Source organism: Ovis canadensis, chromosome 8 (assembly GCF_042477335.2).
Source record: "Ovis canadensis isolate MfBH-ARS-UI-01 breed Bighorn chromosome 8, ARS-UI_OviCan_v2, whole genome shotgun sequence".
Taxonomy (NCBI): Eukaryota; Metazoa; Chordata; class Mammalia; order Artiodactyla; family Bovidae; genus Ovis; species Ovis canadensis.
The window spans coordinates 72,544,667-72,571,695 of NC_091252.1; the positions used below are offsets into that span (position 1 = coordinate 72,544,667).

Consider the following 27,029-nt stretch of genomic DNA (forward strand, 5'->3'; position numbering starts at 1 on the left):
CTTTATGAGTTATCTGTATGTTCTGTTATGGATAAATCTATTTAATCTAACATACTATGAGACCCCTCAAGCTTTAGGTGAGCAAATTATATTAGAAAACTTTTAGTTGTATTGATGCTTGTTTCAAAGACCACCTAATCTAAAAAATCATCAGGCTCAGTAAAGTAAGAGCTCTGAAAAACTGTAGAATTATTTTCGCTCAGGAAATTTCTAGCAAATTTCTATACAGAGTAATAGTGGCTAATACATTTTAAAAGTTTAGTACCATATCATTTAAAAGGCAAACCATATACCCAATGATATTCATAAATAATTAAAATAACTACAAATGCAACTGCTGTTTACTGAGCATCTATTATGTTCCAAGGCTGTACTACATGCTTTAAGCATTTTGTCTCATACAATTTTTTCTTTATTGTAAGCCTGCATTTAGGTAACACTTTCCCCACTGTACAGAGATGAAAACTGAGTCTCAAAGTTAAGAAATCTGTCTAATGTGAACAGCTAAATCATGAATAAAATCCACATCAATGTGACTTTAAAACCTAGTATCTTAACCGCTATGCCATAGTGTTTTCTAGATTTATTTTTCAAATACGGCATTAAAAATTGTACCTTAGTCTTTTTTATTGTTTTGATGGGGTTTGCTCCTTTAATTAGTGATATTCTGACAAATAACAGAATTTAAAGTTATAAAGCACTTAAATTCTCATTTAAGGAAAGAATTTGCCCTGTTTTTTAAATGTGTATTCAAGTGACACTGTATAATTTGTTTAATGGATTACAAGTCACTTTCTTGTGTATAAACTCACTTGACCATCTTAACTTGATTATGGTAAGTATGCCTGTTGCCCTTTTATAGGGGAGGGGACTCAGACTCAGAGATCAAATGGGATTTGCCCTTAGTTATACAGACAGCCTTAGAATAGAGTTTGAAAACCTGGTCTTTTGACTCTACAGTACAGCAATTTATCTTCTTGATAGAGGTATAGATTCAGTGTAACTTTGAGAATGGCTAGTGTTTTGTGAAAGTCTTACTGAACAAGATTCTTAGCTTCTGAAAACTACACCTACATAAAACTCCTGGTAAAGGAGCTGAGTCCACAGGGTTGTGTGATGCTTTCGGGGTGTGTGGGAGAGGCTGTCCCTCTGGAGCTGAGTGCTGACCTCACCGAGGGTGCAGGGGAGGAGGGAGTTTATCTGGCCTGTGACTTGGCGTTTTATCACAAAATTATTTTTCTAGAGTCCTTGATTTACCTATTTTTCATAAAGGAAGTAAACTTTTCGGTTTTCTGCTCTTGGCACATGTCTAACTGAGGACAGTAACATTCGCTACTGACTTTCTTTTCTTCTAAAAGTTGGCACAAGGCTCCACTTCTGCGTCAACCACAGAATAAATTAGCGTGCCCTGGTGCAGATTTTATACAAAACTGTATCTTTGTTATTTTGTGCTTTACAGTGAGAGTAGGCATAGCCTTCCTTACCTTGTTGCCCTCTTGAAGTCTAGGGGTCGACTCATTAATTTAATAAACTGACTAGGCGCCTACTGGTTGCCAGGCACTGTTGTAGGTGCTTGGGATACAGACAAAGCCCAAACTCCCTGGCCCTGTGGCTCCCACTCTAGTGTGGGAGAACAAAATAGACATGACAGCCTCAGTTGGTGGTAAGTGCTAACGTGAGAACGGACCAAATGACAATAGATACCAACTTTTGTCTAGGGTTGGGGGGAGGGTCACTCTTACAGTTTCTTACTCCCAAGCAGCTTGACATGGTGACAGGCTCTGCTCCCACCATGGGATGGACTTTCATGAATGAGCTGGAGGGGCTGTGTGAAGTGTACAGAGCAGAGGTCACCCTTCATCTCTACTCCAGATAGTGTTACGGTCTTCACACTGAAATTTTAGTTTATGGAAACATGAAGCTACTACGTCTGCTTTTCTAAGGTCTACCCAAAATCAAATTAAAAGTTGGAAATTGGAAGAGACCAAAATCTAGTATCTAAGATTAATTTAGAGGACTTCCCTGATGGTCCAGTGGCTAAGACTCCATATCCCCAGTGCAGGGAGTCTGGGTTGGATCCCTGGTCTGGGAACTAGATCCTGCATGCTGCAACTAAGATCCAGTGCAGCCAAATAAATAAAGATAAAATTTTTAATCTTTTTATTTTTTTAAAAGCATATTTTAGTATTTTTTTAAAAGAATTATTTAGGATTTTAAAACCACTTATCTAACTAAGATTTTTGACCAATTTTCTGGATGAAAAAATTTCTCCCCCTCAATATCAATTTTATCTATTGGATATTTATCCAGTTTTCTTATTGAATAACCTGTGTTTCATTTGATTCAACCAATATTATTTATCACATTTAAATAATGAACATTATGAAACCCAATACTTATTATACATTAACTATCTTATCCTAATATTTGAATACTGTATGTAAATATGATTTCCACACAGAAGGATATTCTTTTCTGACTCATTATGTACAAACTGCATTTAAAAGTGAGTTAACTGAACAAATACATATAATAATACCAGTTTTTTTTTTTCCTGAGAAGCCAGTTAGGTGAGGCATTTTGCCTTTCTTTTAACGTATATACAGCCCTGAAAGTTAGATTATTCCCATTATGCAGTGATGATACTGACAGAGAGTATAAATAACTTGTTTGAGGTCACAAAACTAGTGTCAGAGCTAAAATGTAGGCCTGGATCCAACTCTCAAGCTATTTCTAAGATGCCTCTTTGACTCTATATTTTATAATCATAAAACACCAAAAGCAAACCACTTATTTATAGCATAATCCATCTCCTTAATGCTTAGTGGATACTGACATCACATACAACTCACTTTTCTTTCCTAGATGTGTTTTTAGTATAAAATTTGCAAATATTATCCATGCAAATGAATAGAGGCAATATTTTAAAAGGGCAAATAATTTAGTGAATAAAGCATCTTTACTACTCTTAAAATTAAATCTGATAAAGCATCCAGTACATATAGGAAATTCTAGACAAGAAAATACAGTGATAAAAATATCTCTCCAAAATGTAGTGCTTAAGATTCTGATCACTATAGTTTTTCCCATGAAGCCTACATGTGAGTTAACTGATTTACATACCATGGAAATGGAAGCATTCCAGTGAGGAAAGATATGAGAGGAAAATGCAGGCAATGTTTTTGATGGTAAAAAGAAAAAAAAAAAACCTAAATAAAAACCAAAGAGGTAGGCAAGAGAAGTATGACCTTTTTTTAATCAGCAAAAATCTTCAGCACTCCTCATACTCCCCTAAAATAGAAAAACAATCATTTCTCAAAATCTCCATGATCTAATCCAGATACAAATATTAAAAGCAGTAAGAAAGCATAATAAATTATGTGCTAAAATGTTCTTTCGACAGCAGTGCAATTGTATGTGTAGCCTGCTACTATGGTCTACCTCCAGCACTCAGGAGACCCTAGGAGCTGTTTCAGGGTTTTCACTTTGTTTTTTGCCAAAAGAAGAAAAAAGCACAAACATGGAAAATGGAAAATAATATCATTTGCCTTGAATTTTCATAGAAGCTACCCTATGGCTGCAGGACAATAAAGTGTATATCCATCTTCTACAGAGCACAAGGAATGTTTCACTTAATTAAAATTCCCACTTCTTTTTCTTAAAACATTAAAACCAAGTCCTCCCTACCCCCCAAAACAAAAAGATCTATTAAAAGATTTCCTACTCTGTACTTTGACCTGTTGAAAGTGTTAGCGTGTCAAACTGAGTTAAAGATTACCCCATTCCTACACATCCTTATTAAGAAGTTTCGAAACATATTTTAAGCTCAAGAACTTACAGGCCAGTTTAGTGTCTTCCATCCTAAAACCCTTCTTTCTTGAATATGCTGCAACATATCTGCATGTCTCCCTCTTCCTGCTTTGAGTTTCTCAGCCAGGCAAAGACCAAGCGATCAGTGAAGAGAACTTTTAATCATCCCAAGTATTAATATCATCTCTCATGCAGCTCGAGGTACACTCAGGAAGAAGGCAAAAGGGTGAGGAGACATATGACTCGACAGCCACTGTTTCTAAACAGTAACCTTGTTCACTGAACCAAGTAAAAACTGAGAACGGCTTCTGTTCAAAAGAGCCAGTGAAGCTCGAATGGGTGTGGGCTGGGAGAAGGGGAGGCCTTTCCTGGTTAAGAAATGGCTGTTAAACATCAGTTCAGTCACAGGGTTTAAAATCAGCCCGGGCCCCAAACAGGATGTGCCTTAAACACATTTGAACAAATGTTTACCAAGATCATCTAAACGGTATTTACTATTTTTTAAAATTCTTCTGCCTTTTGGTTTCCTAATGTATTAAAGATGGCATTTTAAAACCCTGAAGATTATGGCTGATTTTGTTCCCATACCAAATGCATCTGAGAGAGGCAATCATTTAGAATCAGTCAAGCAGAGAGACCTCTGTTCTTTTCCTCCCTTCACTGAGAACATTCATGGAGCCGTTGGGAAACCACATGAAATGAAGTTTCACTATCCTTCAGAAGGTCCAGAAGATTGACTTGTTTTTGAAAAATTCTGAATTCTTCAAAGTGAAGAGGAAGAATCAATAAACAAACAAACACTGAAGTTTTAGAAATTATTTCTGGATAAATTAATTATAGGGCCTCAGGAAAATATTTTAAGCCAGTGATGAGTTTTACATTATGAATTTCGAATTCAACATTTCTATCACAATGTTACTTTTAAAGGTAACAGTCTTTAAAAGGACTTTTTGTCTAGGGACATAGAGGGGAATCTGAGGAGAAAAGATCATGTCAAGTCCTCACTGTGCCTTTATAGAATTTAAAACTGTGATATGGGAGTCAGAATACTTGAGTTAAAACGTGAGTTAGAACCAATGAACTTCATGAGTTTGGATGATCCATGGGTCCAATCTGGGAAAGGAAATACACTGTTTAGAAGAAAACAAATCATTTCAACCCTCTTTGAGTAGCAGGACTTGCCTTAGTGAAGAGACTGGACACATAGGATTTATAAGATGTAGGAGTTCAGGCATCCACTGAACTTGGCGACAAACCCTTTTTAATGCCCTTGGAACTAAAGACTTACCTAGTAGGAACCAATGGAATACCAGCTGTAGCCAGTACAATCCCAACACCTCCAGAGGCCTAGCATCACAGGTGCCTAAGTACCATCGTTCCTGCCAACCAGTCCCCTTGCATTTTCAAAAGCAGCTCTGATGCTGGGAAAGACTGAAGGCAGGAGGAGAAGTGGGAAACAGAGGATGAGATAGTTGGATGGCATCACCAACTCAATGGACATGAGTTTGAGAAACTCTGGGAGATAGTGAAGGAGAAGGAAGCCTGGAGTGCTGCAGTCCATGGGGTCACAAAGAATCAGACATGACTTACTGACCGAACAACATAAATACAGACAGGATCTCTAGTGCAGGAGTTCTCAGCCTTGGTCCTCCTGACCTTTCAGACAGGATAACTCTTCGCTGTGGACTACAGGGGAGGGGATGAGGCTTTAACAGCGTGGCAGCCTCCCTGGCCTCTGCCTTCTGTATCTAATAGCACTGCCTACAGACACCCCCCTCCTCACAGTCAAATTTTTTTTTGTTTTAATTTTGGGGGGAGCACTGCCAAATGTCCCGGAGAAGGCAATGGCACCCCACTCCAGTGTTCTTGCCTGGAGAATCCCAGGGACGGGGGAGTCTGGTAGACTGCCATCTATGGGGTTGCACAGGGTCGGACACGACTGAAGCAACTTAGCAGCAGCAGCAGACAAATGTCCCATGGGGGTTTGGGGCAAGATTACTTCTGGTTAAAGAAAATTATAACTCTGGTGGCACCAAATCCAGATTGTTTTTCTTCTTTCTGCCCCTCTGAGCAGGGCTGGTGTGGTAGGGAGGCTGGATAGCAGAGCACCTTCTCCAGGTGGAGGAAACATATTTGAATTGCTCCACTGTTCTACTCTCTTCCCTCCCTAAAGACCTTATTGCCTCAGAGAGGGACACAGAACTGACTCCATGGGAAAGGGAGGTCAAGGTTCACAACACTGGTACTGTGGGTAATAAACATCCCCTACACATTTCTCTTTGCTCATGTGTGATACAATGGCTGGTATGTGATTTGCCTAAATGTCTCAAGAAGTAGACAAATTCCCAATTCTGTCCAATTAAAGCAATGAAATGCATGACACAGAGTGTATGCTAGCCAAAGAAATATGTTGGTTATTAATTTCAGAAAATTTGGAGGCATGTTATTAAAATATCAACCCATTCCCACAATTGTATGTCTGTACATTCAATGTGCATATGCTAAGTCACTTCAGTTGTGTTCAACTCTTTGTGATACCATGGACCGTAGCCTGCCAGGCTTCTCTGTCCATGGGATTCTCCAGGCAAGAATACTGGAGTGGGGTGCCAGGCCCTCCTCCAGGGGTACATTTAGTGGGCTCCATAAATGTTAGAACTCATACCCTGAGTTATCTCACAACTCCTTTAAACAGAACAAAGACAGGAATCATGAATTTATCAAATAAAAAAATAATTCCTATTAGCAACTTGAAAAAAAATCCTTTCACTTCTTCCCTCAGGATCTTTATATTTATACTTTAGACTCAAATGTAACTAGCTCAGTTATCTATCTGCCAGTTCATTGAAGATTCAGTCAGTTCAGTCCAGTCGCTCAGTCGTGTCCGACTCTTTGCGACCCTGTGAATCATAGCACGTCAGGCCTCCCTGTTCATCACCAACTCCTCAAGTTCACTCAAACTCATGTCCATCAGGTCGGTGATGCCTTCCAGCCATCTCATCCTCTGTTGTCCCCTTCTTCTCCTGCCCCCAATCCCTCCCAGCATCAGAGTCTTTTCAAATGAGTCAGCTCTTCACATGAGGTGGCCAAAGTATTGGAGTTTCAGCTTCAACATCAGTCCTTCCAATGAACACTCAGGACTGATCTCCTTTAGGATGGACTGGTTGGATCTCCTTGCAGTCCAAGGGACTCTCAAGAGTCTTCTCCAACACCACAGTTCAAAAGCATCAATTCTTCGGCGCTCAGCTTTCTTCACAGTCCAACTCTCACATCCGTACATGACTATTGGAAAAACCATAGCCTTGACTAGATGGATCTTTGTTGGCGAAGTAATGTCTCTGCTTTTGAATATGCTGTCTAGGTTGGTCACAACTTTCCTTCCAACGAGTAAGCGTCTTTTAATTTCAGATTAGAGGCACCCAGTTTTAAGAGGACAGGGCGGTGTTAAATGAACCTCCTAGCTGTTCTGTGGCCGTCCAAATCCTGACCGCCAAAACCCAGTCATCAGCACAGCTATGGTGTTTCTAGAATACCAATCTGACCCTGTAGCACTTTCAGCGCCTCTGTTTTCTTGGCTCTTGGTGGTCTCACACACTTGCTTTTCTCACCACAGATCAGCAGCACTACTGGCTGCCTGTCTGCTTCGCCTTCTCCTCTCTGGCCTCATGGAGGATGGCGTTTGGCTGCATTTCCCTGGACTTGGCTCTCCTGTCCCCATCAGTTGTATACATACTGCCATTACTTCTTGAAGATTACTCTCTTCCCTTCTTCTGGCTAACTACCACAAGCCTTTTCTCTACCTTCCATTAGCTCCTCAGGAACTCTCCACACTGCCTCCCCTGCTGTGGATCCATCCTTTTACACTGCAACCAGCTGTGTGCACATCTGAGGTTTATAGGAAAGAGAAGGGCTGGTGGGGAAAAAACTGCCTCACGTAACAGATTGCCATGTGCTGTGCTGTGCTTCTTGCTCAGTCGTGTCCGACTCTTTGTGACCCTGTGGACTGTAGCCTGCAAGCTCCTCTGTCCATGGGATTCTCCAGGCAAGAATACTGGAGTGGGTTGCCATGCCCTCTTCCAGGGCATCTTTCCAACCCAGGGATCAAACCCAGGTCGCCCACACTGCAAGTGGATTCTTTACTGTCTGAGCTTAAGCTATTATTTTCATGATTTCCTATGGCAATCTGTCTAAGCCATGCTTCCCTGGTCAGAGAGATTGCCATAGGAAATTATAAAAATAATAGCTTAAGCTTGTGGATGGCCTATTAAGTCAGTCATTATTCTAAGGGCCTACACATAAGGATTGGTCTGACCTCGCAAATCACCCTATTATGCTAAGCTTACTGATGAGGAGACTCAGATATACAGAGTAGTTTGGGTGAGCTAGTCAGTGGCAGACTCTCAGTCCTCACACTCTGCTCTGCGGCAATCTCTGCCCTCCAGCTAGGTGACTTGTCACTTCTGAGCACCCAGGAGCATCAGGCCACTGTCGCCTGCCGACAGGAAAGGACTGGTACCACGAGGAGAGAAGACAGGCGGGGAGAGACAGGAGGTGACGCTGCACGGAGACAGTGCCCCACTCTCCCCTTAGGAACAACAGCGTTAACTAAATGGCGGGGCATTCATCCAGAAAAACAGCTGAATGCTAACAAGAGAGGAAAGAGAATAGAGGGTTTTGTTATGTGACGAGTGGCTCAAGGAGATTTCTATGTCCCGGTGCATGGAGCAGTGGGTACGGTAATACTGTGTCATCTGAAACCACTGCTGCACAGTGAGGGTCTTGGAAAGAGGCACATTTCCAACTACATGCATGGTTACTGTCATTTTCTCAAGACTACCAGTCTATTTTTGGCTTCATTTTCAATAACCAGCAAAACTATCAATGTAGAATACTGGCAGATGGATGAAGGCTGAATTGACAGTTTATTATTCAACTTCTGAGAATGGAAATCACTTGGAAAGCTTAGCAAGTTTTACAACGGAACATGTAAATCCTGAGAAATTAAGGGGAAATGAATCTGTTTATTAAATCTAAACTATATCATCCTTAACACATACAAAATGTAATATATATTTTGTAATGGGAGCTGGTGAGTTATAAAATTGGCAGAGCAGTTGTAGAACCCTGAGGAATCCACCTTCTCCCCTCTGTGTGCTCATTCATTACCTGCTCACCGACTACCTGCTTTGCTCACCAGCCTCCTAAAATTGCTCTGTGGCTGAGACGATGATTCATCAGCTCTCTGCTCCATCCTGAGTCTCACCATGAACCTGGCCCTCGCCAGGGTAAAGCACGTAGGCAGCTCCTACATCTGTTTTCTCCCATCTAATCTGCTCACTTTCCTCTCTGCTTCTTCCTTGTTCTTCTTTCTTTCCTATTTCCGTCCCACCCTCCTCACCCCCGCCCTTAACTTTTTGGCTACTAAGAGAAAAACCAGTTCTTATAAAATAGGATCTTTCAAGCTGCAGCCAAGAATTCTGTGGCTGTTTGAGAAAAGCATCTGAGGAACTCGTTTGGGAAATCAGCGATCTTTAGAAGATGGCCCCTCTCATCCACCCATTCTGCACTTCAGCTGCAACATTTTCAGCCTCCTGTTCCCTTCAGACTAGCCGCCACAATGAGAACTGGCACTGGCCAATCTATCCGGTTACTGTCCTGAGCTGAGTGGTTTTAGTATACTGACAGACTCAAGCCTGAAGGCAAGGGGAGATTCTGTCAGTAACCAAGAACCTCTGTTTAGGCCTGAATGGTGGGTTTTTCCTCCAGTTCCAGGGCCTGTCCCTATACCTGTGCTCCTAAGTGCATAGTTACACCACCTATCAGATTGAATAGTTGGTAAAAATATTATGCAAGCGTTAAACACATTGTACTCTTCCAAAGCTGTCTGTCTATTTTATCTTTATTTCAAAATCTGAACAGAAGACTAGCATATACTTGAACTCTTGGTGAAATTTAAATGTTAATAAACTAGTATATCCATAAATAGAAGAATTCTGTGCGACATGAGACATCTGGTAATGTTGCCACTTTTTTTTTTTTTTAAACAAAGAGAATTGGGTGATCCAACTTTGTTTTGCACTTCTTAACAGGGGGAGGTGTGTGTGTATGTGTGTGCATGTAATGATGAATATATAAATATATAGATGAAGAACTAGTTGTTCTATCAAATAATTGCAAGAACATGGGTAGACTAAGCCTTTGGGCTGAAAAGATAATGCTCTTATAGTGTATTATCATTATTTATGAGAATTTAAAATATGTTTCTAAACATATTTTACACATAAAACATTTTTTATGTGTAAAATTTTTTTAAAAATTTTGTATTTGATAAAAAAATCACACATACTGTATTTTATTACCTCAATTATCCAAAATGGTACAGTTTAAAATCTTGGTATTTGGTAGAATTTAGTGTTTATCTACTATAAAACACTGAGACCATGGCTATTGCTATTTTAAGGGGCAAATACTGAGAAATAGGGAGAAGGAAATGGCACCCACTCCAGTATCCTAGCCTGGAGAATCCCATGGACAGAGGAGTCTGGTGGGAACAGTCCATGTGGTCACAAGGAGTCGGACATGACTGAGCGACTTTCACTTCACTTAGAAATAGATTTCATTTGTTTCATATTTAGTTGAAAAGTAAAAGCAGATTCATTTTATAAAGGAATCTATGCTTTTTGTTGAAGTTTTCAATAGCTACAAATCAGATTTGTTATACATAATTCATTAAAAGACCCAGTTCCTCAGCTCATTATCTTCCACAAATTGATTTAAGCATGGCCAGTCTTATTTGAAAATACGTGAACTGCTTCTAACCCCAGTATCAGTCTAGGAATGTTGCAGCCTACCACTTTTTCCAAGACCCCTTCTTTATCTTAATTCCTGTTCTTTTCCCCATTTCCTTTGGGTTCAGCAAGTAGTAGGCTTTGGGAGAATATCTGTTAATTTCAACTGTTATATAGTGACCAGCACTGTTTTCTTTTCCTTCCCAATAGATATCTTGGCTCATTCTCTTTCCCGTTTAGGTTGTCCTCAGAGGCCATAATCTTTAAGATCTTGGAAGAAGAAAATTCTGCTTTTCAGCCCCCCATTTATTAGTACCTTGGACAGTGGCAAAAGCTACAAGAGTTGGTTATTTAGGAAAACTCACTCAATTCAGTTAAAAACGTACTCCACACACAAATGTCTTCTTTTGGGGAGTATGTTATAGCATGCTTGTCTGTTTCTCAAAATCCATATTTGCACTGCCCTGGAATCTTCCACGATCTCAAACTGCAGAAACAATTTTCTTTCATGTCAACACTTCCCAGGAATGGACAAAGCTATACTTAACCAATGAATGAGATACGTTTAGTTTACATTGAAATCTTTCCCCTTAGCTGTAATCAAACTTGCTCAAGCCTCTTCCTACCCCACTCTAGGCATGTCACCAGCTATAACCAGTTTTCCTGTGGCACTTGTGAAGCACTCTAGTTTAAGGATAATTGTAACAAAAAATTGCTATGCTTGAAGCAACAGTTCTAATACTAAACACTTCAGCAAAATCAAGTTTTCAGGTCTAGATTTTGGGTGCTGAAACTGCTAAAAAAGGTCAGCTATTTTTCAGTGGGGAAAAAAAAAGTCTGCCCAAATTCTCGAAGCATTTTTAATGACTTCTCAAAAATTTGAATGTCCACTTCCATGTGGGAAATTTGTAAACAAATATCATCTGAACTTTCCATCTTTTGCTGTCAATTCCTGCAAGTTAATTGCAATGTATTTTAGAGAGGATTTCACTGCCAGTGGAGGATTAATGGGGTAGTCTGACAGCTGGAGTCCGGAATTAGATCAGAAATTAAAATAAGGAACTTGACCTAGTTTCTAAAGGGATATTTGTTAATTTTTTCAACCCAAACCAATGCAATCTTCCAGCTATTTGCCTTCAGAATCCGGAGCCAAAATGTCAAAGGTTTTATTGCAGAGAACTAAAATATATATCCATACATGCAAGGAACTCTTGTAAAACACAACTTTGAATTTAAAAAAACAATTTGATGTTTCCTTTTTTTGTACAGTCGACCTTCTATAGCTGCACATTCTATATCAGTGGATTTAACAAACCACACACAGAAAATCATTACCAAAAAAAAAAATCCAGGAAGTTTCAAAAAGCAAAACTTGAATTTGCCACATATTGTGCATTGTATTTATAACTATTTACTTAGTATTTGCATTGTATAAGGCATTATACATAATCAAAGGTGATTTAAAGTATACAGAGGATGTGCTAGGTGATGCAAATACTATGCCATTAAATATCAGGAAATTGCACATTTGTGGATTCTGGTATCCCTGAAGCCAGGTGTGTGTCCTAGAACCAAGTCCCCGTGGATACTGAAGAGTGACTATGTTCCAGACTATGAGCACTCCTCTCCCACTTTCCAGCTCCAGACAGTACACCATCCTCAGAAGAAATGTCATAAAGAAGTTGGGGAATGGAGGGATGTAAAAAATTCAAGTGCGATATATTCAAAGTACAAATTCTTATTTTATAATCTAATTTACATGCAAGATCAGACTATAAAAGATTTATGGCACTGTGGCAAATCACTAGGAAACAAGAGTATTCAAGTTTTGCAGCTTTCTGCTATCACACAGAATAAGAGTTTAGTCTACTTGGGAAACCTCAATGGCTCAGCGGGTAAAGAATCCCCCTGCAATGCAGGAAACACAGGAGACATGGGTTCAATCCCTCAGTCAGGAAGACCCCTTGGAGGAGGAAATGGCAACCCACTCCAGCACTCTTGCTTGAGAAATCCCATGGACAGAGGAGCCTGGCGGGCTATATATAGTCCATTGAGTCGCCAAGAGTCAGACATGACTGAGCACATGGCAAACGCACACGTGACACATTGGGCACACAGCTGATCTCAAACCAGCATCACCACTTTGTCTCCACTGTCAGGCTTCAAAACCGGTCTCACCACCACCAGTCTCTCCTCTTTAATTCCTATGCTCCATCAGACTAGTTGCCTTAAAAACCGGCTCCAGCAGCTTATCATTCCCCTGCTCAAGTATCTATCATGTCTCCCAGTTACCTTCCCAATTAAAGCACGGCAATGTTTCCACTGACTTTGAGAATTTTTTCCCACAGCTCCCTCAGATAGCCCATGTTTTTATAAAATGGATGCATTTGCTGTCCCTTTGACATGCCTCGGGATTTCCTTTCCTTTCCCTTTCCTGCCTACTACGTCCTCCTCTGTGGAATGTCTCTTCAGTCATCTCTGTTAAGAAGCAAGGCAAATACCCTCATCCTCTATGAATTCTATCTGGATTCTCCCAAACAGAAGAGCTTGCCCCCATCCTAAGCCACAAACACATCAATTACACTTCTCTAACAGCATTGCCTTCAGAGGGAGTTATCAGACTTATCCATCTACCCCCTCAAAGGCTCTCTGGGTAACTGAAGCTCAAGAAACACACTAAACTGCAATGACGTAGCTTCTAGTTTTATAGGTCAATTTCAGTGCTATTGGAGTATATATTTCAGATTATAAATTAGATGATAAACATTAAGTATAGAAAACAGAAAATAAAAATAAGCACAAAATATTTAAGATAAGTTGCAATCTCAAAATTCAGACATTACCAGTGTTAACATTTTAGTCATTTGTTCCCAAAGATTTTTTAATGTTTAATTTGCACATATATTAAAAAAAACAAAAAAGGAAGCTTTTTATATAATATTTTCTTGGAATCTATTTTATACTCTGGACATTTTTCCAAGTCAGCTATGTTCCAAATACACCATTATTAATGGTTGCACAATACTGAAATACCACAATACATGTAACAGACTCTCAAACTTTTAAGTTGTTTCTAATTCCTTGATATTATAAACAAGGTTGACTATAGAGTTTCACAAATCTTAACAATGTCTGAAGGACAAATTCTAAAACAGAATTGCTGAATCTTTGGTTCAGTTCAGTCACTCAGTCGTGTCCGACTCTTTGTGACCCCATGAATCGCAGCACACCAGGCCTCCCTGTCCATCACCAACTCCCGGAGTTCACTCAGACTCACGTCCATCGAGTCTGTGATGCCATCCAGCCGTCTCATCCTCTGTCATCCCCTTCTCCTCCTGCCCCCAATCCCTCCCAGCATCAAAGTCTTTTCCAATGAGTCAACTCTTCGCATGAGGTGGCCAAAGTACTGGAGTTTCAGCTTTAGCATCAGTCCTTCCAAAGAAATCCCAGGGCTGATCTCCTTCAGAATGGACTGGTTGGATCTCCTTGCAGTCCAAGGGACTCTCAAGAGTCTTCTCCAACACCACAGTTCAAAAGCATCAATTCTTCGGTGCTCAGCTTTCTTCACAGTCCAACTCTCACATTCATACATGACTACTGGAAAAACCATAGCCTTGACGACGGACGTTTGGTTAGGAATATTTTAAAATGGTTTTGAATTTTTAAATGATACTTTTCACCAAAGAGAACCTTTCCCACTGTATCCTCAGATAGTAGCAATACAGTCACTGGTTCATTTGTTATCTGACAAGTACTTGCTATGTGCCAGGCACTGTTCTTCAAGACTCTTCCATCCCATGGATGTAGATGAACATGAGACAAGAGATCAATAAATAAGATCAATATTGTCAATGAAACAATACTGGAGTGGGACAGGAGATGTCAGGTAGAAGGAGCAGGGGGTGGTTTCTGACAAGTAGCAGTACAGCAGGTTAAGGAGGATCCACTAGGCCCAAAAGCCAAGAAAAGGGAGTTTCAAAGAGAGACAGAGGGATGAGTAAGTGTAAAGGTCCTGAAGCCAGGGTGAGCAATGAGGATTAAGAGAATAAAAAGAAAATCAACTGGATTACAATGTGGTGAGAAGGAAGAAAAGCAGGGAACTGTAGCTCATGAAAAATCCAAATTATCCAAACGTATCACTAAGTTGTGTCTGTCTCTTTGCAACCCTTTGGACTGTAGCCTGCCAGGTTCCTCTGCCCATGGGATTTCCCAGGCAAGAATACTAGAGAGGGTTGACATTGCCTCCTCCAGGGGGTCTGCTCGACCCAGGGATAGAACCTGCGTCTCCTGTATTGCAGGTGGGTTCTTTACCCACTTGAACCATCAGGGAAGATTCTAACTGTAGTTCATAATAAGGATTTTATACTAAAATCGATGAGAAGCCAGCCATTGGCAAGTGACAAGTTTTAAGCAGAGAAGAGCCAGAATCAGATCTATAATTTTAAAAGATCACTAGCTGCTGAGCAGAAGGACACTGACTTGGGGCTGAGGTGTCCATGGAAGAGCAAGACCAGCTCAGTTTCTAATGAGATAATCTGGGGTGAGCACATATGACTTGTACCAGGAATGGTGATGGACATAAGTAGATAGGTTTGATATATTTTGGAGATAATGCCAATAGGACTCATTGATGGATTCAATTTGGAGGGAAAAATGAAACATGACACTTAGGCATTTGGTTGAACATCTATTAAGACAGAGCTGACTGAGGATCAAACAAGTTTGAGGAGAACAGAATTACCATATGACCCAGGAATTCCACTCCAGGAATTCCACGCCCTCCGCCCCCCCCCCCCAAAAAAAACCCCCAAGCACTCCACTAATTGAAAAAGATACACAAACCCCAATGTTCATAGCAGCATTGTTTGCAACTGCCATCCTTTGGAAACACCTTATGTGTCCAACAGATGAATGGATAAGGAAGATGTGGTATATAAATACAATGGAATACTAGTCAGCCATAAAAAGAAAGAAATTTTGTCATTTGCAACAACACATGGACTTAGAAGGCATTATAATGATTGAAGTAAGTCAAACAGAGAAAGACAAATACTGTTTGATCTTATACATGAAATCTAAAAAGGACAACAAAGTAATGAATAAACAAAGAAGAAGCAGACACAGATACAGAGAACAAAGTAGTGGTTATCACTGGGGAGAGGGGTAGAGGAAGGGGCAGCACAGAGGTCGTGAGAAAAGGGGTTAGTATGGGATTATATGAAACCATGTAAGTGAAATTTTGAAAACCACAATGCACTACAGAATTTAAAGAATCTTTCATTCAATAAAACACTTTTTTCAAAAACATCAAAAAGTAAAATCTGTGACATGATAAGCCAAGACACACTATTTTTCTCTATTTTGCATCTTCTTGTACATTCAAGCTTTTCTGATTTTTTACTATGTCTTTATACATAAACTTGAATTGTACATTAGATTGTAAAGGGAACTGCTCAAAGTTAGGAATGGTTTTAAAGCTTTGATACCTAGCACTGAAAATAATTTCCTGGATGGCGTTACCAATTTCCTCTCTTCAACACTGTGCAAGAATTACTACTGAGTCGCACTGCTTATTCTCATTAGAAACAAATAAAAATAAATCTTGGCATAGTATTTATTAAAGGTTGTAAACATAAGTGGTATCATTGAACCTATAAGAGAATTAGCATTTTTGGAGGAAGTATTAGTACTAATTTAAGTATTGTAAGTACATTTTAGATCTAAAAAGAGCAATCCTGTTGAAAACAGCAAGTGCTCAAATCATAGCTATGACTATTAGTTACTATTAGGTACTGAAAACAAGTCAACTTTGAGTTGTTACTGGTCTTTAAATTTCTTTAAAATAATAAATATACTGCTACAGATCATCATGTTGAAGTTCCTGGGATTTAAAAAATCTGCTAAAATGTGCACCAGAGGTTTTGGTATAAAAAATTACAATTACTAGGCTTCCCTGGTGGCTCAGTGGTAATGAATCTGTCTGTTGATTCAGGAGACATAGGTTCAATCCCTGATCCAGGAAGATCCCACATGCCGCAGAGCATAGCCCATGAACCATAACTATTGAGCCCAGGCTCTAGAGCCCAGGAACCTCAACTACTGAGCCCACGTGCCACAACTACTGAAGCCCACATTCACAGAGCCCATGCTCCTCAGTAAGAGAAGCCACCACACCACAACTAGAGAGTAGCCCCCAGTTGCCACCACTAGAGAAAAGTCCAAGCGGCAACACAGACCCAACACAGCCAAAAATAAATAAAATCATTAAAAATTATAATTATTATAAAAGGCATATGATACGGCTAGTCTAGTCAATTTAATCTGGTATGCACTATCAAAAGATCCTGCGTGGCTTCTGTCACTAGCATCTATGTGACACAAAGCAAGTCATTACTCTCCAGAGTTGCACTGTCCACTATAGTAATCGCCAGCCACATGCCATGATGCAATGCCTTAGGTACACACACACACACACACACATAATTTCACAGAGCTTGGCCTGCTGACAGCCTAGAGGTAACCATGAGCACAGCTAGCACCCAAATCTTGGATTATAAAGTATCATTTTCCACTGTAACGAACCAGGGCTCCTAAAAAAATGGCAGATTCCAAGGCTGAGTCAAAGAAAGATGAGTCAATAACATCTTGTGCCAGAGGGGAAAGATGTGCTCAAAGAATAATAAAGACGCATCAAAAGGACACAGGAGCCAGCCTCAAAGGGATCCCACTGGCCAAATCTGGGACAGTTTGAGTATCAGAATAAATACAGAAAAGCGTTCAAATCTACAGAGTAAAATAAACATCCATGAGTCCACACTGGTCAACAAGTAAGAGAAAGGAAAGGTCTTCCCTTCAGTAGAAAGCTAACTAATAAATGTAGAGGGAATGGTGAATTAGAAAATTAATATTTGGCAACCAACTGTTTCAGGCAAGAATCACTGATTCTAAAACTAAGAGATGAATATAATAGGAAGAACAGAATATTTACACAGCCTCAAGTACCTCCCCACAAGACATTTATTAATAACAAAGCAAGGTAAGTAAGCTGATAGTAGAGAAACCTGGAAGACATCACCTTCACACAGTGATACACAGTATCACCAGAATTGGGATAAATCAACACTGTGACTCCTGGTAGGATACACTGAGGACTGAGTACCAAGTTCTCTGGCATTCCTGCCAGAAATATGTAACCTAAATCCAATCATGAGGAAACATCAGGCAAACCCCATTTAAGAACATCCTACAAAAATAACTGGCCCGAATGCTTTAAAAATGTAACATGAACTACTGACTCAGAGAAAGGAAGACTGGGAGGAAGCGAGAGTCAACAGGCACAATAACTAAATACAGTGCATGACCCTGGCTCATCTTCTGCTATAACGGACATCTCTGGAATAAATGGTGAAATATGAGTAAGGTCTGTAGCTTAGACAACACTTTTCTATCAGTGATAATCTTAACTGTGATAAATGGAATATGGTAATGGACTTCCCAGGTGGTGCAGTGGTAAAGAATCTGCCTGCCAATATAGGAGATGCAAGAGATGCGGGTTTTTTATTCCTAGGTCGGGAAGATCCCCTGGAAGAGGAAATAGCAACCCACTCCAGTATTTTCACCAAGAAAACTCCATGAACAGAGGAGTCTGGTGGTCTACAGTCCATGGGGCCACAAAGAACTGGACACAACTGAGCAACTGAACACGCATACATAAGCACATATGGTTATATAAAAGACAATGCTTGCTTTTAAAAAGGAGAGACAGGATTAAAAAGAAATCTTTCAAAATGTTAATATTTGGAGAATCTGAGTGAAGGGCACATGGGAATTCCTAGTAGTACTATGACTACAACTTTTCAGCTTTTCAGCAGTTCTGACACTATGTGGGGGTGAAATTTTTTTTAAAAACCAAGGCTACTGAATTCCTATTTGTTCTTGATAGTCTTAAAAAATTAATGTAACTTTTGACTCATTTACTAACAGGAACATTAATTAAAACTGAAAAAATCTGAATGTAAACACAAAGCTTTCTGAAAATATACTATATATAATATTTTCTTCAAGTATAAGATACACAGCAAAAGCAAGCACCTTACCTATTTTATTCTTCCTTCCAATTACAACTGTCTTGCTATAAAATGTAGACGAAATTTAAAAATCTATTCTTTTATACAGTGGTCCACCCTCAGATATTTTTAACCTTTTTTTTCTTCCAGAAGAAAAAAAATCAATTTGTTTTGACCAGATGGTAAAAAAACCTTTCATATGCTTAATGTTAAACTGGCTAAAAATAAATAGGAAAATTGAGCAAAGAGCAATTTGAGGGTGAAACTAGCTGGCCGTTTGTGGCAGAAGGCAATGGAATCTGGTATCCAGAGCAGCAGGACATGAGCTGGGGGAATTTCAGGGAGCAATTTCCCGACACCATGCATCAGTTGACTTGAGATTCTTATTAACTCAAGCTAAGCCCTGAAAGCTAAGTCCAGCTCTACTAAATCAGCATTCCCCACCCAGGAACAAGACAGACCTCAAATTTGGCTCAAAAACTGTTGTTAAACAAAAAGCCAAAAAAAAAAAAAAAGAAAAAAAAGCTTTCCATACCTTTTCCCCTAAAGTAAGATAAAAGCTAACAAAATATTCTCTTAAAAAGTAAAATAGCATGATTTTGAATTAGGGAGTAGAAGCTACTTTAGTTGGATCTTAGCATCATTTAGCATGTTATGATTAACAGAGCCAACTGTAATTACAGAAAACAATCTCATTTCTTTCCCCCCAATTTCCTTCTCTTCCCTGAAATGATCATTCGGTATATAAGGATTTATGTATTTAATGTTGTCTTTGCCAGCTAAACTATCAAATTTTAGACTGAATTCCTCTGCTTCCTTTGTCAATAACTTACACAAAGAAATGTTTCTTTGTGTAAGGTAGAGGAAGTGTTTTCTTAATCTGTTATATGATGTGTTTTATGTATGCATATGCTTGAATATAGTTATATACTTAAAAAACTGGGAGATAAAGAAATCTTAACTATTTAAGTGATTCTTTAACTGTAAATCATATGATGATATTCTTAATCACTTATTAAAAACTTATACTATTGTTAAAGAGTGTGCCTCGAGTGATGTTTCTCACAACTGGGGTTCTGATGTAAATGCACTTGGAAAACAGCATGAAATAATTCTTATTTTGAAGAATTACAATATATATTAAATGTTGTGAGGAAGCCCTTAGTAAGTAACCAATTTAATAAGGGTCTCCCAAATTCACTTGACCAAAGGCCTTTTGGGGGGGCAATATTTATTAATCTGGGGTAGGTCTGGGTTAAATTTTACAAGTCTGGGCTACATTTACAAATGTCATTACAGTGTTTAAAAGTTAAGATTGTTAAAGGCTCCTCTTTAATAGACACAAATAATGCTATTTCAACATGACATTTCTCTTAAAAGGAAAACTATGTAGCAGTAAATTCTCTTTGTAGGTCAAGCGTACTGGGATAGCAGATTGATCAGGAATTTAGGGGAAATCAAATTTAGAGGTTACCTGATTGCCTTAATAGAGCATAACTAAATTTGATGACTTAATGATTAATCCCACTAAAAGTTTATTATTATTATTTTTAAAATACAAACAAATCCATAATGCATTTTCAAAGAAGGCAAAAATAGACATTAAACTCCATTAGTAGGCTCCACAAGTCTGTTGCGGATGAAAATTTTTTTTTCTCTTCCTAGAACCTTGTGAAACATCAAGTACATCTAATGGACCAATTAAAGTGATAAACCATCACAGCCTGTTCACTGCTATATCCAAATAAGCCATTCTAAGAACAAGTACAGCTAACTGCAAATGAAAATTCCCCCTAAATTCTGGATGTCAGAAAGACTGGGGCAGCTATCAGCTCAGTTCATGAAAAGGCCATGAGAAATCCCCAAAAGTATGCAGAATCCAGACAATATCTATTAGGGGGGAAAAAAACATTCTGGAGGGCAAGGGAAGAAAAGAGAAAAAAATAAGATTTGAATCCATCATAAAATATTTTATTATGAAAAATCATAAACACCAGAATGGAAGCTCCCTTGTTGGAAGAACAAGAACAGGACAGAGGCCTTCACACTAAGATGCGCCACCCGTCCTGGAAACAGAGATCTTTAAGCCTCTAAATAATGTGAGTGTACCTACTTCATTTTCAAATTAAATCCTTGGTACGTAATTTCACTAATAGCAGCCATATGGGAAGCATCTGTAGTTCTTCTCAATTCTAATTTTCATAGACAGAAGAAACACCAACAAAAATAGCCCCACAGTCTGTCACCGAGGCACTGCAGGCTGACCTAGTTAGATCAGCAGGCTGTGCGCATCTGAGCTGGCTTAATCCTGACCCAGCGTCGAGGCTGCCCTGTGCCCCAGAGCTCAGGCCTTAGGGTTCACCAGGGCTTCACAGTTCATGAGCTTATAGTTGAGAGGTCATTCTCGCATCTCTGAGACCATTTTAGTGCAGATCTGAGTGAATCACCAACAGACAGGCCCAAATCAACTCTGAACCAGCAGGATTTCTGAAATCACTAAAGAACTGTAACAAAGATTTAAAGAAAAACCCATAACAATATTAAACTGAAAATGCTAAAATGGGAAAATATCTAAAATACCTATCATACATGTGGCCATGTATGATAGATATATTTTTCTATATTAAAAAAACATGCCACAAGAAATAAACATGTAATTCACAAAAGTAAAAGGCTAACAAGCATGTAAGAATTAACATCAGTTATTAAATGAATGCAAAACATCATTTCCTTGCCTATAAAATTGACAGAAATTTCAAATTAGAGAATATTTACTGTAACTATTTTAGAAAAATGTTTCTGACACTAAATGGAAAAGAAAACAGCTTGCAAAACCACATATTCCATAATATGACAAGTCTGTACACACACACACACACGTTTCTAAAAACTATATGTTCACACACACACAAAATATCCTCAGATATATATGTAGATGGTAGGATTATAGATGATTTAAAAATGGGCTTCCCTTGTGGCTCACCTGGAATAGAACCCACCCACAATGCAGGAAACCTGGGTTCAATCCCTGGGTTGGGAAGATCCCCTGGAGAAGGGAAAGGCTACCCACTCCAGTATTCTGGCCTGGAGAATTCCATGGACTGTATAGTCCATGGGGTCGCAAAGAGGCAGACACAACTGAGCAACTGTCATTCACTTTCAAAAATAAGCTTAATCCTTTTCTGCATTTTTTAAGTGTCTTACAATATTTATTACTTTTACTATCGGAAATATGTATGTGGTATTTAAGGTGTTCAGACAGTAACCAGTAGGAAATGTCTGGAGTCTATTTCTGTTCATGATTTTCTGTCCTCTAGTCATTAGTGACAGCAGAAAAGATGTTTGAAGCTGGACCACTAGTATGAGTGCTCACTTTATATGCTAATGTGGAGAGCTGAAAGTCTTGTTAAAAGGCGAATCTATTCTGGGAAAAAGGCCTCCCCCAAAAACCAATCAAAAGAGACATCCTTTAAAAAAAAAAAAAAAAACAGAGACAAGCCTTCTGGGGAAAGGGCAGCTTACACTTATTTACTTTCACATTATGCTCATACTTAAATAATTATAACATTTCAAAAAAGGCAAATTTCTGTGATTTGATTTCATTTTCAACATCTCTTTTTGAAGTTTCAAGTAGCTTCTAGATAATATTCCTGTACAAGTTTTTCTACTTTGAAGAAAAACTATTTGCCAAGTAATAACTCCTCACATTTTTATTCACTTTTTAAAATTCAAAAGATGGTGGAGACACTATTTGGCAGTCTTTTTAGAAAGGTGTTTTTGGTTTTTTTTTTGGTATCATCAAATATAGCAAAAGCAAACAATATGAGTCTACATTTATTTTACCAACAGGATATGTTTCCCTTAAATGATTATCATTAACATAAAATCCTACTTTGTTCTTAATACCTTTAGACTAGAATAGTGTTCCATCAAGCAACAAGTATTTATTGATTCTTGCCATGTGCCATGCTACACATTTAATTTCTTATGTTTTGAGAAAAATAATACGCTATAGAAAACACATGCAATACGTTAGGGATTTTTAAATTTTAGACATGACCTATGTTGATCCCCACACTTACATTCACCATCCCTCTATTTTTATAATTTTTTTTTCAGATTTCTGATTTTAATAGGAACAGGCTCCAATAGGTCTAATAGGTGCTAATCTCTCTGAACAACATCAAAAGTAATTCCAAATTAAGACCATTTCTCTACCTTCCCAAGAGTAAACTGTATTTTTTTTTTTTTCATGAGATTTCAGAATTCATGTCCCAACCCACAATGGGAGGGACATGGAAATCAAAGCATGTTGTACTTAAAAGTGAAGAATTGCATAAATTGACTTATATCCCGAGAAGCAACTCACAAATCTTTAGATAAAGGTATGCTTCTTTAAGCTGGTATTAACCAGAAAATATCTGATTAACATCTGCCCTTTTATTCCTAACATTAATGATGATTCCATCCTTTTCTCCTCCATTTTTGCTCAAGTCTACACATTCATTTTACCTCTTCATGCTATTCATTTGGCAACAGTATACTCCAGAGAATTCCTGGGTCATTCCAATACTCTGTAAGATCAGGGGCCTTGATGACACTGCAGACACATCTCCATGGCATTTTCCTTCTTCCACCATGAATGGACAGAAACGTTTTGCATGAGCAACTTAAAAACTGCCAGCACACTGGGAATACCAAGGCAGACAGGGAGTGGTAATGGCATCCCAGAACTTTTTACGCAGCTGTAGTTAAGATATGAGGGAAAGGATAAGCTGTGGGCAGTGGACATAGGGAGAGGAGAATCACCTAGAGAGGCAAAAATAATTAAAAAAACTGAAGTAGAAAACTGTGTGTGTGTATGTATATATATATATATATACATAAATATATATATATATATAACCATATAGAATTTAAAGAGAAAGAAACTGAGCTATATAAAGCAAATGGTGATATTTAAATCTGAAGTCTCAGGAGTTTCACATGTATTTCAGAGTAATGTGACTTGAAATAAATTGTGTGTGCATGCTCAGTTGCTAAGTCACGTTTGACTCTTGGTGACCCATAGATTGTAGCCCTCCAGGTTCCTCTATCTGTGGGATTCTCCAGGCAAGAATACTAGAGTGGGTTGCCATTTCCATTCCAGGGATCTTCTTGGTCCAGGGATTGAATCCACATCTCCTGCATCGGCAGGCAGATTCTTTTCCACTGAGCACCCTGAGAAGCCTCAAATAAATTCTACTCTCAATTAAAATGGTGCATTCTTAACCAAAAGCCAGGTAAAATGTAGTTCCCCCTGCCAATGCAGTTTTCCAATCTGAAGATTTTAAATCTATTTCCCATATTACAATTGTGAATACCTAGTTGGATTTTCCAAGGCAACACATTGCCTTTAATAAGAATGAGGACTACCAGCTCATAACACAAAACTTGGAGAAGCATCCATGACACCAGAGATTCACAAGACACTTCTGAACTGGAGACGGCCAGCAAACACATACAACTTCACTTCCATGTATAATTGTTCTCAACAGCTGGCACAAGACAGACTGGTTCAGTCAGTTCAGTTCAGCCGCTCAGTCGTGTCCAACTCTTTGCGACCCCATGAATCGCAGCACGCCAAGCCTCCCTGTCCATCACCAACTCCCGGAGTTCACTCAGACTCACGTCCATCGAGTCTGTGATGCCATCCAACCATCTCATCCTTGGTCGTCCCCTTCTCTTCCTGCCCCCAATCCCTCCCAGCATCAGGAGTCTTTTCCAATGAGTCAACTCTTCGCATGAGATGGCCAAAGTACTGGAGTTTCAGCTTTAGCATCTTTCCTTCCTAAGAAATCCCAGGGCTGATCTCCTTCAGAATGGACTTTGGTTAGTAGGAAATAAATTTTTAAAATCCTCTTATATTTAAGTGTGAAGTTACAAACAGTTAAGTACTCTAGCTTTTGTACCTTAATTCTTTTCTTTAGTCCTAGAATCTAACTCTACTCTCCAATGAAATTTTTGCCATTAATAACAGTTTCTAAAAGTGAAAGGTATTATTAGTAACTGTATAGATTCTCCTAGACTATACAATGTGCTTTTAACAGGTAGTGGTTTTTAATTAAAAAAGTTTAAAATTACAGTGTAAGAGTCTGAAATTTAAACAGATTTCACTATATTTTATATTAAGCTGAACAATGTGAAATTGTCTTATTAGGTAAAGAATGGTCAAACATGGCAATTTCATATAGTTCAGCTTCGTACTTGAGCCAATTTATACAAACAATTTCAAGCACCAAAATGAGCTGTTTGTGCAAGACAGATGAAAACCAGCAAGCTTCTTGTTCCTAGGACACGGCTGTTTATGATATGACCTAGATTTCATACCCTGTGGCGCCTGCACCCAGTCTATCAAATGGCATCACTCTGTTTATCATGACAATGACTTCTGACCATGGGTGGCCATTCCTCACCCAACAACACAGATGAAGGGGACAAACAACTTGGTGAGCATGCTGTATTCCTTATACAAGGTTAGCATCATCATCAATAAGAAACAAAGAATAAGAGACTTAATATCTCCCTCCTTCCATTTCATATTTTTCTTTTAAAATTCATTTTCATTCAATTCATCCATTTAAGTGGGTTATATTAAGTGGAAATCTGAGATTTAAATACTGAAATGAACCAAAAAGCAAATATATCAAAATGCTGCTCCTGTCATTTTCCCCCACATGACTGGTTAGCTCTCTTTGGCTTCACATTCTGATCTCAAAGAATGGCTTTAATGGGAAAACAGCAGAATAATCATGATATGAATGAATTCCTTCTACACAAGAAATAACCACTTGAGAGGTTCTACAATTACCAATCATGCATATTCAACACTCCACTAAGTTGGGAGGGAAACCTGAGGGTGTGGGGAGGGAGAAGAGATCTTTTCTGTCCTGCTGCCTACCCATGCACTTATACTCCCAATAGTTGATGGTGAGGGCATATAAACAGTTATAATGCAAGATATTGTGGAACTTATACACATAGATTGGAAATATAACACATATGCAATCACTTCCTTTAGTTTTTGGATCCAATAAAATGAAACACAGAACTTCTAAGTCAAGAATTGCACTGAGAATCTTTATATAGACTACCAAGCATTCTTGATTCTTGAAGCTAACATCCATCTTACTTTAAATACCTGGAACCATGCACTGCCCTACCTAATCTTTTAATGAATGAAGAAAAAAAAGAAAACTATCTTCCAAATAAGCATGGTTTGATGCAAATCAGTACATAAGATTCAAAGATACATATAACCCTCACTCTACTTGTTCTCTTTCTTTGAGAATTTGGGAAAAGGTATTTATATTTCTTTGTTGCCCGAGTTTTTTCACTTGAAAAATGGAGAATTCATTCTGATCAGTAGAATTGAAAAGATACGAGATAAATAATGGCTTTAACTGATTTCAGAATTATACAATAAAGAGCATTATGTCCGTACAAGAAGGGTAGAATAAAACAAAAATAATGAAAATAAAATTATTCATCTTAATTTTGCTAGATGAAACTAAGACATTTTTCTGGAGAACAAAAAGACAAAGAGGAAATGTCAAAGGATATTCTCATTCAAAGCATCCTCAGAGAGGAGCAAGGGTAGTGGGTTAAACCAGAGCCAGTAAGGGCACTATCGAGTAAATTACTTAAGGTCTGTCTGCTTTAAAGGAAGGCTTGCCATTGGACAGAAAGTAGTGTCCATTTACAAAATTTTGTCAGATAAAGCTCACAGATCTTATGTTCTAGGACCAAAATCTGTTAAAGACTGATAAAGGTCTTTTGGAAAAATCATACAAAGCTCAACACTATTAACTGCATTATGCTAAGAAGCACCCTGAACACAACCTTTATCTTCAATTTTTAAAAATAAACATCTGAATCAATGAGGCTAAGGGACTTTTGGTAAAACCTTCACCCTCGAAAGTTACAATTCTACAATAACTATCTTAATAAAGTTTTGCAAAGCTATTTCTATGAAACATTAAAAACACATACGGACAGTGTCCTCTTTCTCACTGGATTCAATTATGTTTCAAAACTCCAAGACATGTGAGTTGAGTGCTTTGTTGCAGAAACACGCTAATCCCTAATTCCGCCTAGGCCATCAGTGGCCGTACTTCCCCCATGGGTCTAAGAGGGGCACTGGACTCAGTCTAGCGTTCCGACCCCTCAGCATTCTACAGGAAGCTACCACCCTGATGCCATTATGTCACCTTTACATTTCAGACCCCTTATCTACAAACTGGGGACGGTACAACTTACCTACCTCTCAAGTCATACCTAATTAAAATCTTTAGAGCTCTTAATTCCTGACCATTTTTTATTTGTAAGG

General features: G+C 38.7%; 1 protein-coding gene across 14 annotated transcripts in view; it reads right to left on the reverse strand.

Moving 5' to 3' along the window:
• Positions 1-27,029, reverse strand: part of MAP7 (microtubule associated protein 7) — a 181,503-nt gene that overhangs the window by 100,032 nt on the left and 54,442 nt on the right. For 4 of the 14 annotated variants that reach the window (XM_069598491.1, XM_069598490.1, XM_069598485.1 and 1 more), the window contains exon 1: positions 3,839-4,157. The exons of the other annotated variants lie outside the window; for them this stretch is intronic. In XM_069598491.1, the coding sequence (XP_069454592.1) occupies positions 3,839-3,860 (22 nt within the window). In that variant the 5' untranslated portion in view covers positions 3,861-4,157. Of the gene's footprint in view, positions 1-3,838; positions 4,158-27,029 lie in introns of those variants that run through there. 14 annotated transcript variants of the gene reach the window in all.